The 15085-nt window shown below is 48.5% G+C and overlaps 1 protein-coding gene across 3 annotated transcripts in view; it reads right to left on the minus strand.

Annotated features, from left to right (window-relative positions):
• JCAD (junctional cadherin 5 associated) overlaps positions 1 to 15085 on the minus strand; it is an 85003-nt gene that overhangs the window by 11299 nt on the left and 58619 nt on the right. For all 3 annotated transcript variants that reach the window (XM_074324742.1, XM_019731529.2, XM_019731530.2), the window contains exon 4: positions 350 to 4113. In XM_074324742.1, coding sequence (XP_074180843.1) covers positions 350 to 4113 — 3764 coding nt within the window. The remainder of the gene's footprint in view (positions 1 to 349; positions 4114 to 15085) is intronic.

Consider the following 15085-nt stretch of genomic DNA (forward strand, 5'->3'; position numbering starts at 1 on the left):
TACAAGATTTATCAAGGTGCCTGCACCAAAGATGGAATGCTTTACTGATTCACCTCTTCACAGTAAGGGAGCCAACAAGTTGCTTACATGGGTATTTTTACTTAGTTGTTTACATAGATTATTTCTATAAAGATATAATCATTTAAAATACATTACAAGATCTTGATTTTTAAGGAAAGCTTCTAGAAAATTCCTTGTAAAATGATGAATCATCTGGTACAATAATTCACAAGGTGAACCTGATCTATTCTGAATATGCAGATTTTTATTATCCATCAACCTGGTATTTTTTATGTCCCAAGGACACCAAATTAATAGTGAACGTCTGCCCGCTTGCCTGACTCCTCACCTGGGCACCAGAAGTCCTGATCAATGGTCCTCTTCTCCCTGCCTGCTGCCAGGTCCCGGTTTTCTTCCCAGGAGAGGGCGCCCTTGGAGACAGAGAGCCCACTTTCCTCCTTGCAGGCCAGGTCTTCCAGGGTCAGAGACCCCAGGCCTCCGGGGGCCACGCCGGGGCCCCGCTCCGCCTTGGCTTCCTCCATGGACTCGGCGCTCCGAGAGCTCAGGAGCCTCATCCGAGACACAGAGCTCACCTCTTTCATCCTCATCAAGCGGTCAGCGTCGGCTCTCCGTGGCGGGGAAGCCAGTTTCTCCTGTAAACTTTCAATCACTTTGGAAGTGCTTCTCAGCTTCTGTGAGCCTGCCACACTTGGAGTCCTTTCTATAAAATGGAACAGAGTGGACCTGAAGGGTGGTTTTGTCCCCACATCCTTGTGATTGAAAGGCGTGGACTCCGGGGGACTCGCGGGAGGCTCGGGGTTGGGGGCCTTGCTGGGGATGGCGCCATCCACACCTGCGCGCTCAGAAGTCCAGGGAGCCCGTCGGGCACTGTCCCTTTCCCCTACAAAGAGAGGGCTTTCAGTCCAGCCACACTTCCTCCTGCCATAAAAGGCATCAGTGCACACTGTGGGGTTATCTGGCTGTGTTGGATTGGACACTGGCTCCTCCCTGGGGGACGCCGGCCTGCGGGCACTACCCTCAGGCTCGGGGTGATGGCTCTGTCCTTTTCTCCTGGTGCCTGGCAGCAAGGACTCCACGGCCACATCGATGCCCAGGATCCTCACAGCCCTCGCTTGAAGGGACTCGTTTGCAGGGATTTCTATTGCACTCGCGTCACCTGAAGACCCACCTAACTTATTGGCACTCTGCTCTTGTGCCAGGGTCAGCCCCACAGACCTCAAGTCGGGTGCCGAGAGTCCTCGGGGTTTGCTGGCAAGAGAGAGACAGACCACCATGCCCCTCTCCTGCCCACCACTGGCCTTCAGAGGGGTTCCCGCTTTGCTCAGCTCCATAGAACTTGAAACACTGGGGAGTTCCTGCCTTTGCTGGGGGTCCCTCAGTTCAGCGGGATCAGACAATGGTTTTGTGTCACGTGACCTAGAAGACGTCATTCTTTTCACAGGACCTGGGCTGACCGCGAGCTCCTTTATTCTTTTCTTGATCTCCTGGTTTCTCTTCTCTGTAATCCAGCTTCCATGTGCTGACAGCAACGCTTCACCTCTGCTGTCTTCTGCCTGTGGAGGGCCCGGGGATTGAGGACGGGCACCCAGGTGCTGGATGGCAGGCTTCTGCTCCTCACTCCAACTCTCAGACTTACTCTGAACTCTTCTCGACCTCCGCACGAGCTCTTCCTGCACTGGCCACCTTGGCGGTTCCTCCGTTCTCCTTTCACGGCTGGAGTCACTGCAGCCCATATTATTGGCTGTGGAGTCAGCAGGGCCTGGCAGCTGCCATTCTGTCTCACTGTCCTCACTGCGAGTGCTGCTATGGCTGCTCTCTTCCTCTTCCTGAAGCTCCTTGTTAAAACTTTCTAACTGACTTATCAAATCCCAGGGACGTCGGCTAACTGGTTTTAAAAGAAACTGACCAAACAGCTGTTGACTGTTGCATGGGCCTGTGGTCGCCCCCTTCACCACCTCGCCCCTGGGCACGGGGCTGCCTCCCTGCCCGTGGCCATCCACACAGACCTGACTCTGGCCCGCCTTTGGCACAGGGGCCTGGTTCACAGAAGAGGAAGTCCTTGAAAAAGCACTGTAGCTGGAAGGGGTGAGGGACAGTTGACCTTTTAGGTGATGAGCATTTGGCCTCTGGTTTTGGTCACCGGCAGCTAACGCTGTGGGCATCTGAGCTTCTGAGGAAGTAGGGTCTAGAAACTGTGAAGTCAGCACCGCATTAGGTGACTGTCCCGACGTCTCATCAAGGAGGGGCTGCAGGCTTTTGGATTCTTCGGTGAAAGTGGTTTGTGTTTGCTGGTCTCTGTAGTGGTGCCCTGGCCACGAGCCAGAATACTTGAGTTCTCTGTGTTTCATAGGGTGAATGAATCGAAGGTCATCTGTTTGTTTCCCTTCTTCTGGTTCCCCCAGACCTTGTTTTTGGAACTCTGTTCTCCCAGCCATGCTTCCTGTGAGAGCTTGCAGCTCCAGGTCGGTGGAAGACATGCTCAGCAGACTCTGCTCCTGCAGCGCGGCACTCTTATCAACCCCGTGCTTTTTATCAGCACTCTGTTTTAAATCATTGTTGTTGGTATCTATATCTGGCAGATGTGATTCTGACTTAACTGGGATGGAAACCAAACAAAATATTGTCTCGTTCATTTTTTTCTTTGAACTTTTCTTGGTCTGAATCCCAGTTTCAAACTTTTTGAGCTTGGTTCGGGTTTCGCAGGTACTCTCGCCCTGGGGGTTTGGGGAGGAGACTTGGCTTTCTGCTTGTCCCTGCTGGCTGCTGCTCACCTCAGGCCACTGTCCTCTCATAACACAGTGGTCTCTTTGGTCAGAAAAGCCACGATTTTCTCCATCCCTGGGGAGCTGGCCCCATGGCCACAGGGGGCTGGGATCGGCAAGGACAGGGCCTTTCTCACTCCCCGATGGGGGCATCATACTCTGTGGGTTCAAAACGGCACCATCATGGTACATGTATCCATGAGCTGGCTCTGGGGCACAGACCGAACCAGCGCTGTACAATTTCTCATCCATCTTTATTTCTTCACAGAAACCATGGGGTTGGGCCAGTTTAATATGTCGTATCCGTGGGTCATCAAAGGGAATATACAGAATGGAGCCGTCGTAAGCAGTGGTGGGACGGGGCTGTTGAGGGAAACTTCGGGGAGAGCGTGGGCTCGCACCATACTCACTCCCACTCCCCAGGGAGCCAGAAGGAAGCTGACAGCTGGTTGTGGCCTCCTCCCCCGGATGATGACGGTCGCCACACACAGGCCTGGGCTCCAAATCCTCCAAGTAGGGGTTTGGGATGTGCTGGGGTGGCGACCTGTACGATGGCGGAGGCACGTACACTGGAGGCTCCAAGCCAGAGTCAGGCAGGCAGAGCTCCTGCCTGGGGTCGTTCGCTTTGGTCAAGCAGGCGATACTCAGGTCTGCCTGCTGGCTGTCCAGATAGCCGCTGTTTTCCACTCCTCCCCTGGGATGTTGGTGGGAGTCATAGGAGGGAGGCTTGAGAGGTCTCCCAAACTTTGGCCGGGAAAAAGGGACCGAGGAGCCACCCTTCCCAGGGTTTCTTGTGGATTCCAAATTTGGTGCACCATTTGAAGGGTAAAATGGCATTTTAGGGACACCTGGTAAATGCCCATCACTTAATGGAATTTCCATGCAACTCAGACTCTCGGGAGAGAGCACTCTAGGCAACGACCGGGATTTCCCTCTGCTCTGGGAATTCAGCACATGTTCTCCTCGCATGAGTGGGTACAGATCTTGAAACAATTTTTCCCTGTCACCATCAGACATCTGTCTCCCTAATTTCTTTGGCTGGTTCCAGTTTTCCAGGCTCACATTGTGCCACTTGGCAGGACCCTCCATTCTTAGCTCTTCTTCCCAAACTGCCTTCTTCATCACATTCTCTGTCCTTCCTCCAACTTCCCATGGACCCTCCCTTGTGTAGACTGGCAGACTGTGGGCTTGGGCCATTCCTCTGACCTCCAGGTCTTCTCGGTCCCTGGGACCCAGCAAGCCACTGACCTCCTGTCCTCTTCTCCAATAGGCGTGATTGTGACCGCTCTGGGGCTGAGAGGACCACGCTAGCATGGGTTGATGATAAAACCTACAAAACAAAGAGGCACGGAAATTACACCGATGGAGGAAGCATACAGAAGAAACATGCAGTTCTCTGCTTCTGTGACTGGTGCTCCAAGTCAAACGTAGGTCAGTACTTTTGAAAATTAGATTCTCAACCAGAGTACTTGTCGACCTTACAGAAAGCACATCCCACTAATTATGGCTGGAAGGCAGCCACTGTTTTGCCATCCAAGGGCCTAGGAGTGGCAGCAACAGGCTGCCCACAGAAACATTAGGACACAGTTATACTTGAGAAATGCCAAGGCCCTTAAAACTCTGAATGCCCCAGGGAGCAAGGGTAAACCCGAGAGCAATGCTTCTCAAGTGTGGTCCTGGGACACTGGGCATCCATTCCCAGCTTAGTCCAGACCACTGAGCTCTCAAGGAGTGAGTGTGGGAACCTGCTCTTCACGACCCCGCCCTATAGCAGCGATTCCTTAGCTTTAGTGCATGAAGGAATCACGAGAGGGGACCCATCCCCAGTTCTGATTCAGCAGGACTGGGTGGGGCTCCATAATGTGCATTTTCCATTATTATATATAAGTTTCAGGTTTACAACATTATAACTTGGCATCTATATATACTACAAAGTGATCACCCCCAAAAGTCTCATTATTATCTATCACCGAACAATTCATTTCTTTCCCCGCGTTGTCTCTTCCCCACCCCTCTTCCTCTCTGGTAATCATCAATCTGCTCCCTATATCTATGAGTTTGTTTTTGTTTTGTTTGTACGTTTAAACAGTGGACTACGACTCAGCCATTAAAAAGAATGAAATCTTGCCATTTGTGACAACATGGATGCAACTTGAGGGTGTTGTGCTGAGTGACATAAGTCAGACAGAGAAAGACAAATACCATATGATTTCGCTCACGGGTGGAATAAATGTGCATTTCTAACAGGTCCCCAGGTGATGCTGATGCTATTGGCTCCCGCACTCCCCTTTGAGAACCATCACGTGACTGCACATTAGCATCCAGAGGGACTTCACAGCTCCCGATGCCCAGCCAGTATCCTAGCTCCGCCATGTTAGAATTGTGGAGGCAGGGGTGGGCCAGGACCCAGAGCTTTTCCAGGTCCCCAGGAATTCCCAGTGTGTGGCTGAGACAGAACCACAGCCTCGCAGAGTTCCCACACTTCCCTGATGGTAAGAATCACCAGAGGGTCACTAAAGACACCTATTAGCAAGTCTCTCCCCCGGGAAGTCAGCTTCAGTAGGTGTGGGTTAGGGTCCAGGTGGCTGTATTTTTAACAAGCACTCCAGGGGAATCTTATCTACAGCCGATGTGGAACATACTTCCAGGGCTGAATGCAACTGACCAGAGGACTGGGGAGCGCTGTCCATGGGCAGCACACCCTGCCGGGCAGGAAACAGCAGGATAAACGCTGACCTCGTTCCAGCTTGCTGCTCCCCACCTGCTGCATCTTAGAAGTTCCTGGGGAGCCTTTACAAAATACCAATGCCCAGGGGCACCCCCGCCCCAAACATTTGGATCTAATCCATCTAGCGAGGAGCCCAACACCAGTGGAATTCAATCTCCTCAAATGAGTCTAGCTGCACCCAGAGTTTAGAAACACTGTTCTAATGCCGCTAAAGAAAGCATCTAATCCACACTTATACTGTGCAGAAATGTTAAGCGACTGCCTACAAATGACCAAAGAGGAGGACTTTATCACAGAAAAACCATTAACTGGAAGGAGGCTTGGAGCACTCAACTATTCTGCTTAACCATGTGCCAAGCAGAAAAAGTTTCAACTCTAAAACAATTGTTTGTTTTTTAAATTATAAAAGTATTATGTATTTGGCATTGAAAATTTAGAAAAATATAGGAAAGTACAGAAATAAAAAATCACTTACAATTTTTCTAACCAGAGATAGTTATTTTGATATACATCTTCTAGTCTCTGTGAGTGTGTGTGTGTGTGTATTTTCAAATAGCCTTAGTATTCTGCTAGGAGTGTGGATTTATATGAACATTTCCCAACACTTGTAGTACGAGAGCTGACACTTACATAGTGGTTACCATGTGCTAGGTCCATACTAAGTGCTTTTAATACAGGAACTCGTTTAAGCTTCACTAGCACCTCTCTGAGGTACGAACTACTGTCATTCCCATTTTACAAAGCAGAAAACTGAGGCACAGAAGTTAAGTAACTTGCTTAAAAGTAACTTGCTTAACACTAACATTTACTGGGCGCTATGCTGTGTCAGGCACTGTGCAAAGCATGCTAAATAAATTCTTTCATTGACTTTACAACCACCATTATTTCTCACTTTTACAGATAAGGAAAACAGAGGCACAGAGAGGTTAAACAACTCTCTCAAGTCACACAGCTTGCAAGGAGTGGTGGGGAAAGAATTCAAACCCAAGTAGTGTGACCATAAAGCCCATTTAGTTAGCCACTCTGTTTTACTTCCTCCAGTGTAATGAAAATTTCCTCAAGTGCATAATTTTAATGGATGAATAGTATTCTGTCATATGTACATAATTTATTTAACCATTTATACCACTGTTGGACATCTATGTAGATTATATTCTAAAACACTTTGAGGAACACTATTGTTCACAAACATTAAGCACATCTCAGACTGTTTAGAATAAATCCTTAAAACAGGAATTAGTAGATCGGGGCATTATGTTATCCATATTATCAAACCTGACTTTAGATCAGCCATTCCAATTTATACTCCCAGCTGCAGTGCAGAAGAGAGCTGGTCTTGCTAAACCTTTCCCATCTCTGGTTATTACCATCAGTTGTTTTTTTCTTATTTGCATTTCTTTGATCACTCGTAAGGTAAATTTTTTTCATGTGCCTACATGTCATTTGTGGTTTCAAACAATTTCTACAATACAGTCCACGTTTCAGCTGATAGCACGGTAGAGTGAAGACAACAGGGAACGGAGAGGGGCTCCTAGGCACCTATTTCTGTGCAACCCCGGCATGTAAAGGCCTGGGAATGGAGCAACTGCTGGGATTGGGCTAGAGGAACACCATTCCCCACACACTGGCAGAAGGCTGCTGTTCTGCAGGGGCCTAGATGGTAAATAAATAGTAAAAATCTATTACTATATTATTATTATTATTATGATTTTGGAATTATTTCTTTGCCTTAGAAAAAGTGCCTCCACCCCCACCTCCAAGAACTTAAAACAGCCACTTAAAACAAAGCTGAGTTATGGGTTGAAAAAGTAGAAAATATTTAAAATCAATTTGAGGTAAACCATTTGCCACTGAGCAGCCTAATTTCTTCTGCATTGACTACTCAACACACAGTGCCAGAGGGCTTAACGCAGGGCATGATGGAAGGTCAATTTCTTTGTTGCTTTTGTTGTCATCAAAATCAGGTTTCCAATATTTAGGTTCTGAATGCTTAGCAGAGCACTTCTTGCGTCAGGTTCTATTAGGTTGGTGCAAAAGTAATCGCGGTTTAAAATGTTAAAAATAATTGCAAAAACCGCAATTACTTTTGCACCAACCTAATACCGTGTTGCCCCGAAAATAAGACCGGGTCTTATATTAATTTTTGCTCCAAAAAAACGCATTAGGGCTTATGTTGAGGGGATGTCTCCCTGAAAAATCATGCTAGGGCTTATTTTCCGGTTAGGTCTTATTTTCGGGGAAACGCGGTTTAAGGATTAGTCATTATGGAAGCCACCTCCACCCCCACACTACCCGCCCAGGTGAGCCAGCCAATCACAGTCCAGAGTTCTGGAAGCCTCAGTCCCTTCCCTTAGGAAATCCTCTGTGACTCCCCACCCATAGCCTGAAAAACACTGGAGACGTCCTCAGCACCTTCTGGCTACAGGATCCTAGACTCTACGCAAAGTCTAAGGGCGAGACTGAAAAAACGCAACTTAATAAGAAGTTTCAATGGTCATAGATCCAATTATGAGAAAGTAAAATAAATCATTAGGAAATTTGTGGCTGATGCCCTGCATCAAAGTCTACTTCCCTGCCTGCTCTCGAGCTCACAGCGAGTGGGCCTTATGAACCACACGGCTTTAACAAGGGCCGTTCTTAGTCCTTATAAATATGCTCCTGGGCTGCCCGACTTTATGGAAGAAACCACACTGTGTGGCTTCTGCTCGTTTTCTCAATGCATATTCTGGTTTCTCGGTGAGCATGTGGTGTGCTTAAATGCCAAGAGTAACTGAAATTCCAAGGTGATATTTGGATTCCAAGGTGATGTGTGTGCCACAAGCATAATCGGAAGACAAATAAAAAAATGACATAAATAGGATAAGAATATAAGCAGACTGCAACTACCTGCAAGTAATGTGGTCAGTTTTCTTCCCACCCAAAAATGTTACATTATTATCTTACCCTCTTTGTCAAACCTGTGGTATGTAACTAATCAAAATGGCTAAGCATTCTGGATTAAACTTTTTTCTATTTGCCCAATGCACCACAATCCCAATTTAAGGAAAACACAGATCATCTGGGAGATTTTAAATAGTCTATTTAAAAATCAGTCCACATGACACAGAAAACTAAAGCATTTATTTAACAAACATCTATTTTGTGCCTAGTATGAGCCTGGCTCTGACAAACACAAGTGGACCCCACATGATGATAGTTCTGGCAAATTTCTCCTTCAGACAAGTTATCAAGTGTGGACAGTTACTGGCTTTGATACATGACATCCATTACCAGCTAAAATATGTGCTACCTCAGATGGCTTCAAAGCCAAGAATATATTTTTGAACACCACTGAGAAATAAGGTGAAATCATTGCTTCTTTTTAAAAAAAATGAGACTAATAATTTACATTTTAAAAAAGTTAACAATGAGACATTTTACAAAACATGCTGAACACATTAATACAGGGTGGGAAAAAGATAAGGAAAGCAAAGTGGAATGCGATAGCCGAAATAAATTGTGGTGACAAGTTCAATGAGACAAGCAGAGTCTTTATACAGAATTCCTGGGAGAACAGAACAGAGATGAGACAGAAGTTACACTTGCTAACAGCTCCATGCCTTATCACAGAATAGGGACATGATGCCAACAAAACAACTGATAAAAGCTGTTTGGAAAATATTTGAAATACGAACATGTGAAAAACAACATGTCTAAAGGAAAACAGGCAGAACTAGTCACCGAACATACAAAAGCTAATGATGAAAAAATTAGGAAACATTTCTGTTAGTAGTTCACATGGCTCATTTTCAACCACAACACTGCCCTTCTTTTAAAAAGTAAAAGCCTACTTAGAATGGCAGTACTTGAATGACTTTTAACCACGGTTTCACACGCTCCAGGATTACCCTCTCAGTGGACTCCCAGGTCTTTAGTTGCTGAACCAACTTGCTATCATCTGGGCATGCTACATGCCTGATATCAGCTCTGTGCCTGATACCCAGTGGGCATGGGAGAGATGCCTTCCCTCCTCCATGAACAAAATCCTGAACCTGGTCCCTGTGAGCAGCCCCCAAAGTCTAGTTAGCTGTGCTTCCCTGTGAGGGTGGGATGGAGAGTGGGAGGCCCCACTAAAGCGATCCCTGGCCCAGTGATTTCCTCCGGTTGCAGGTCTGCCAGCCTAGCACCTACCAGAGCTACCCACTGCCTTTAAACCTTGATGTGAGTCACATTTTGGAACGGGGACAGCTGCAGCACTTTCCATTCTTTCAGGAGCCACTCCCTCTTCCAGATGGGTCAGTCTTACCCAGATGACAGTCTGAGCACAAAGGTAGCACATGTCCCTTAAAGAACCTCACACTCTTCGAAGGAGAAGCTCTCTTCCTGTTGATGGGCAGAGACGTTGAGGCATCTCTCGAGTGACTCCTATTCACCAGCCCCAGTGTTAGATGTTTGACATGTTTCTGTGATGGGGTCAGCCACCTGTTGTTACAGGACTTGCTCTTAAGGCTCTTTGAGCCTAGACACCTGTAATTTTATTTCTCAGCATGTCTTGGTATATTCAACATATGACACTATGTAAATAACCTCTGATACAGTGTAACACAGAGACTACTTTCAGAAAGGGGAAATGTGAGGTCAAGAGAAGATTAAGACTAAGGTATAGAGGTCAGCATCAAGTAAAGATCGGTCGGAAAAGATAAAGCTGCTAGATCCATAATGGATGGAAACCACTCTTCAGCCAAGTTCAACCTGAACAAGAATTGCAAGTGCCTTGGCACAGTTGTAACTAGAAAATACATAAATGCCTGGTCATATTGTTAACGTACTATTATGCCTGCTTTTCAGAATGGCACAATAAATGAGTATAAATGATAAATAATATAGATTCAGTTAAAATAAAGTTCCAGGTAGACTGTTTCGGGAGTAACTTTTGTGTTAGCTTTTTAAAAATACACACACTTTATAATGGGTCTGTCGTGCGGGGTGGCCTGCGGGGTCTCTGCTCCCACTCCCCACACAAGAACGCAGGATATGGTGAGGCCAAAAAGGAACACCCACGGAGCCATAGGTAGGGGAGTCATACCGCTATATTCTCTCTGGCGGCACTATACTCTCACTGGAGGCTGGATCCACACTGTCCGCAAACCGCCATCCACACTTGCCAGCCCAGCCGCCATCTTCTTGCTAGCCCCCATTCTCCTCTCCTCTCTCTCCTCTGTAGCCGCAGCAGTTATATTAGCGGCTAATTGGCTAACTGGCTACAGTTGACGGCCAATCAGCCACAGCTGACGGCCATCTACTACCCAAGCCAGCACTCCTCCACGTGAGGCCGAGAGCCTGTAAACTACTTTCTGGGGCTCTGTCCCCACACTCCACACCTACAGGCTCTCGCCTCACAATCTACGCGACAAGCGTCTTCCGCGAGGGGACCTGTGCAAGGAGCCTGGGGGTGAATGCAATATCCTGGACACAGCCAGGCTCTCTGGGCACAGCCAGGGTTTCTCAGGGCACCACCAGTGCTTCTGGGCACGGCCAGACTTCCTGGACTTCTTAGGGTACCACTAGTTTCCCTGGGCACAGCTAGGGTTTCTCAGGGCACTGCCACTCTCTGTGGGCACAGCCACACTTCCTGGACACAGCCAGGGCTCTCAGGGCACTGCCACTCTCTCTGGGAACAGCCCGACTTCCTGGGCACAGCCAGGGTATCTTCAGGGCTCAGCCAGACTTCCTGGACTCAGCCAGGGCTCTCAGGGCACTGCCACTCTCTGTGCCTCTCAGGGTACCCTGCTGGAACAACAGCGACTCACAATCAAGGTGCTTACATATTCTCAATGGCGGCCAGTCAAGAGACAAAAGCAAATATCCCCCAGTTCCACTAACAACAGTTCCCAAACAAACAGTCAAGCGGTCCATTAAATTAGGGATGGAAGGCAATTCCCCATAGTCCATAGTCATTCACCAGGGCTGTCCTGGGGGTGAGGGATGACCTTGACCTCACCCTTATCTCCCACGGAGGACTCAGCAAGCGTTACCTCCTGGGACTATAAGTCCTGCATCCGGGCTGCCTGAGCAGGAACTTCCCCGGCCCACAGGGCTGCAACGACCTTCGCTTTCTCCGGCCTGTGCTGGTTGGGGAACCGTCCACATCTTTCCACCTCTCCACGGGGCTCCATCTCTCCAGCAGCTGCATGGCTTTTCCTGTGCTGGTGGGAGAACCGTCCACGTCCTCCCACCCCTCCACGGGGGTCCAGCTCTCCGGCAGCTGCTCCTCCTGGTCTTCCTGAGACTGAGTGTTCATACACACAAACTGCTCCACCGTCCTTTGGAGAGCTTTGGCCGGCACCGTACCCTGCTCGCTGCGCCATTTGTCATGCGGGAGACCCTGCTCGCTGCGCCATTTGTCATGCGGGGAGGCCTGCGGGGTCTCTGCTCCCGCTCCCCATACAAGAACGCAGGATATGGTGAGGCCAAAAAGGAACACCCACGGAGCCATAGGTAGGGGAGTCATACCACTATATTCTCTCTGGCGGCACTATACTCTCACTGGAGGCTGGATTCACACTGTCCGCAAACCGCCATCCACGCTTGCCAGCCCAGCCGCCATCTTCGTGCTAGCCCCCATTCTTTCTCTCTCTCCCCTCCCTCTCCTCCGTAGCCGCAGCAGTTATATTAGCGGCTAATTGGCTAACTGGCTACAGCTGACGGCCAATCAGCCACAGCTGACGGCCATCTACTACCCGAGCCAGCACTCCTCCACGTGAGGCCGAGAGCCTGTAAACTACTTTCTGGGGCTCTGTCCCCCCAGTCTGGAAGAGGAGGCATAATAAATTGTTGGACATATAAATGATGCTTAATTTAGCCATGAACAAGGGAAGACAGGAAAAACCTTCAAAGCACTCAGGGTATGGCTGTGCTGCGGTAACTAAGTAGGTTCACCTGGAAAACCACCTGCTGACATAGCAGATGGAAGCCCCTGAGTCTCCTGACGTTGAATGCCTGACCTTGGGTCTGGGTTCCACAAAGATGAACTCAGCATGGAAAAAGTCACTTTGGAAGCCATCCCTGCTGCCGTGCCAATTGCTCTGCCATAGGACCATGACAACATGTTTCCCTGAAAATAAGACCTAACCGGAAAATGAGCCCTAGCATGATTTTTCAGGAGGACATCCCCTGAACATATAAGCCCTAATGCATCTTTTGGACCCAAAATTAATATAAGACCTGGTCTTATTTTCGGAGAAACACAGTCTTTAAAGAATTAGATGGCTAGAAATGGATGTCTAATTTGTGGCTGCCAGCAATTTCCTGAATTCTCTTTGGGGTAGGACTTCAATGGACTTTGGTTCTGCAAATCTAGTAAAGACCTTTATACATGCCATGTAAGTCAGAGACCCCCTCCCCCAAGAGGCCCTGCCTCCGGGAGTGGTGCTTGCTTTTTACAAGTTAGTAAGTGCACAGGGGGTGCCGGTGTGAAAGACTGAGCCATCTTAGAAAGTCTGGTGAGAATTCTCATCTGTAATAAATTCAGGGACTAGGAAAACCACTCAATGAAGGGGATCTTTCTGAGGTTCCCTCTCCATGTGGACCACTGACAAATGCACACACAGAGAAGGAAAAGATGAGCGAAGTAGGAGAGAGTAAAGGAATACAACTGAAGGAAGAAAGGCATGCGGCCTGCATGGAAGGAGAAAAAGAATGTGGACGCCAGGGGGGTGGGAACTGCTGGCAGACCCCCCAGGCAGGGCGGCCCTGCTGTGCGCGCTGAGTTACCCTCAGTGGAGAGAGCTAGAATCGCAGTGAATGTCATCTTCGAACCACAGCCTTCCTACAACTGAGCTTACAAGAGAAGAAAGCCTGGTTGACAAATTCCCATCTCTGACTTCCATTAGTTTCCCATTTAAACGAGATCACCTGCCTTCCTGATTAAAATGGCAAGAGGACACGGGTGACTCTGAATGGAAAGGCAGGAAGACACTTGGGAGTCCTCTTCGTTCCAGCAGCAGCCTCCCTCGCAGGGCGTGCATCAACACTCCTCGGCACACGAGGATCCCCGTGATGGACGACCGCTCCCTCTACAGCAGACATCGTCTTGTGTACCATCGCGAACGTAGGCGCCTACTCGAGCCTACAGAGAAGCTGACCCTCAGGGAGGGTCGTGTCAAGGGGCAGGAAGCAGTGGAGACTACGCGGATGTACAGTTCGCTGCAGGTAAAGCCCAGGTAAATAAAGTCGGGGCAGATGGCTGACCTCCCTCCCTCCAAGATGTGGGCTTCCCCATCTGACTGCTTGGTGGCTGCACCTGCATTTACTACAGGTCACTAATCACCTTCTGACGAGTCTCCTAGCTTTGGGGAGGAAAGGCTCAAATGGATAAGAGTGGAATGAAAAGACCGTCCCTGTGGTCAGGCCCAGGAAAGCCCTGTGAACCTGCAGACAGCCCCCAAAGAGGGCTACTAGCGGTCAACACAGTGGTCAGAGCTTGTGGCACCTGTACAGGGCTAAAGAGACCTTGGGTGGCTTCGGGTGTCTCACTGCACCAACAGGGAGCAGTGTGGCAACGCTGCCAGGAGAGTGCGGGCATCTGCCCTGGGCACCCGTCAGATGGTGTGGTTTGAATGCCAACACCACGACTTTCTCACTGTTTGCCTTTGCAACATACTTCATCCCTCTGTGCCTCTGATTCACCATTTATACTGAAGGGATGGTGGTAATTCCTTTCTTTTTAAGTTTTTTTGGAGGGACTAATGAGATACTACATTTAAAGTGTTTAGCAGCGTGTCTAACACATAATAACCCTTGTTTGTAGCTATTATTACTATTATGAACCCAATTAACATACATTCTCAGTGGAGTACATGATTTTGAAACTCTTTTTCTCACATCATCCGAGGAAGGTGGTGAGGGCACAGAGGACAAAGAAGAACTGAGTGTCTGCCTCAGCTTGATGATTACTTTAGATCTATTGTCTGTTTCTGAGTCGTACTCTATAGGTCTTCACAATCACCGGAAACGGTGATGGAGCTGATTGTCATAACAAGACTCTGCCCCGCGGCGCTGGCTGGTCTCTAAGGAAGAAGCTACGCCCGTTTCCATAATGATGATGTAGAACAAACCAGTATTTGGTTTATGAAAACGAAGCAGGAAGAGCAAGCTGCCATCCATCTGCTCTGACTAAACCCAATAGGTGAGGCAGATGAGTTCATAAGGACATATTACTTTGTTACCAAGTTAAAATAGCTTCACTGGTGTAGTCCATACATTGCCTCCATCATGGACAATGGGGAAAAAAACCAACCCTAGCTTTCACATTTCTATCACCACCCTCACTTTTATGCAGCCATTCACTGATTCAGCGAACATTTATGGAGTGCTCTCTGTGCCTCAAACCTCTGCTCTTTGGAAGGGAAGCTCAGAGCAGTGAGGAGAAGGGCAGGCAGCCCCCAGGGACGAGCAAACGACAGAGCCCGGGGAGGTGTAAAGAACCAGTCCACTCTCTCCATCGACAGATAAGGGCTCTGCACCCTCGGAAAGCTAACTAAGGCCCTCAGGTTCCACAGCTGGTACCTGGTGGTACCTCAGCTAGGGTCTGTCT

Source organism: Rhinolophus sinicus, linkage group LG02 (genome assembly GCF_036562045.2).
Source record: "Rhinolophus sinicus isolate RSC01 linkage group LG02, ASM3656204v1, whole genome shotgun sequence".
Taxonomy (NCBI): Eukaryota; Metazoa; Chordata; class Mammalia; order Chiroptera; family Rhinolophidae; genus Rhinolophus; species Rhinolophus sinicus.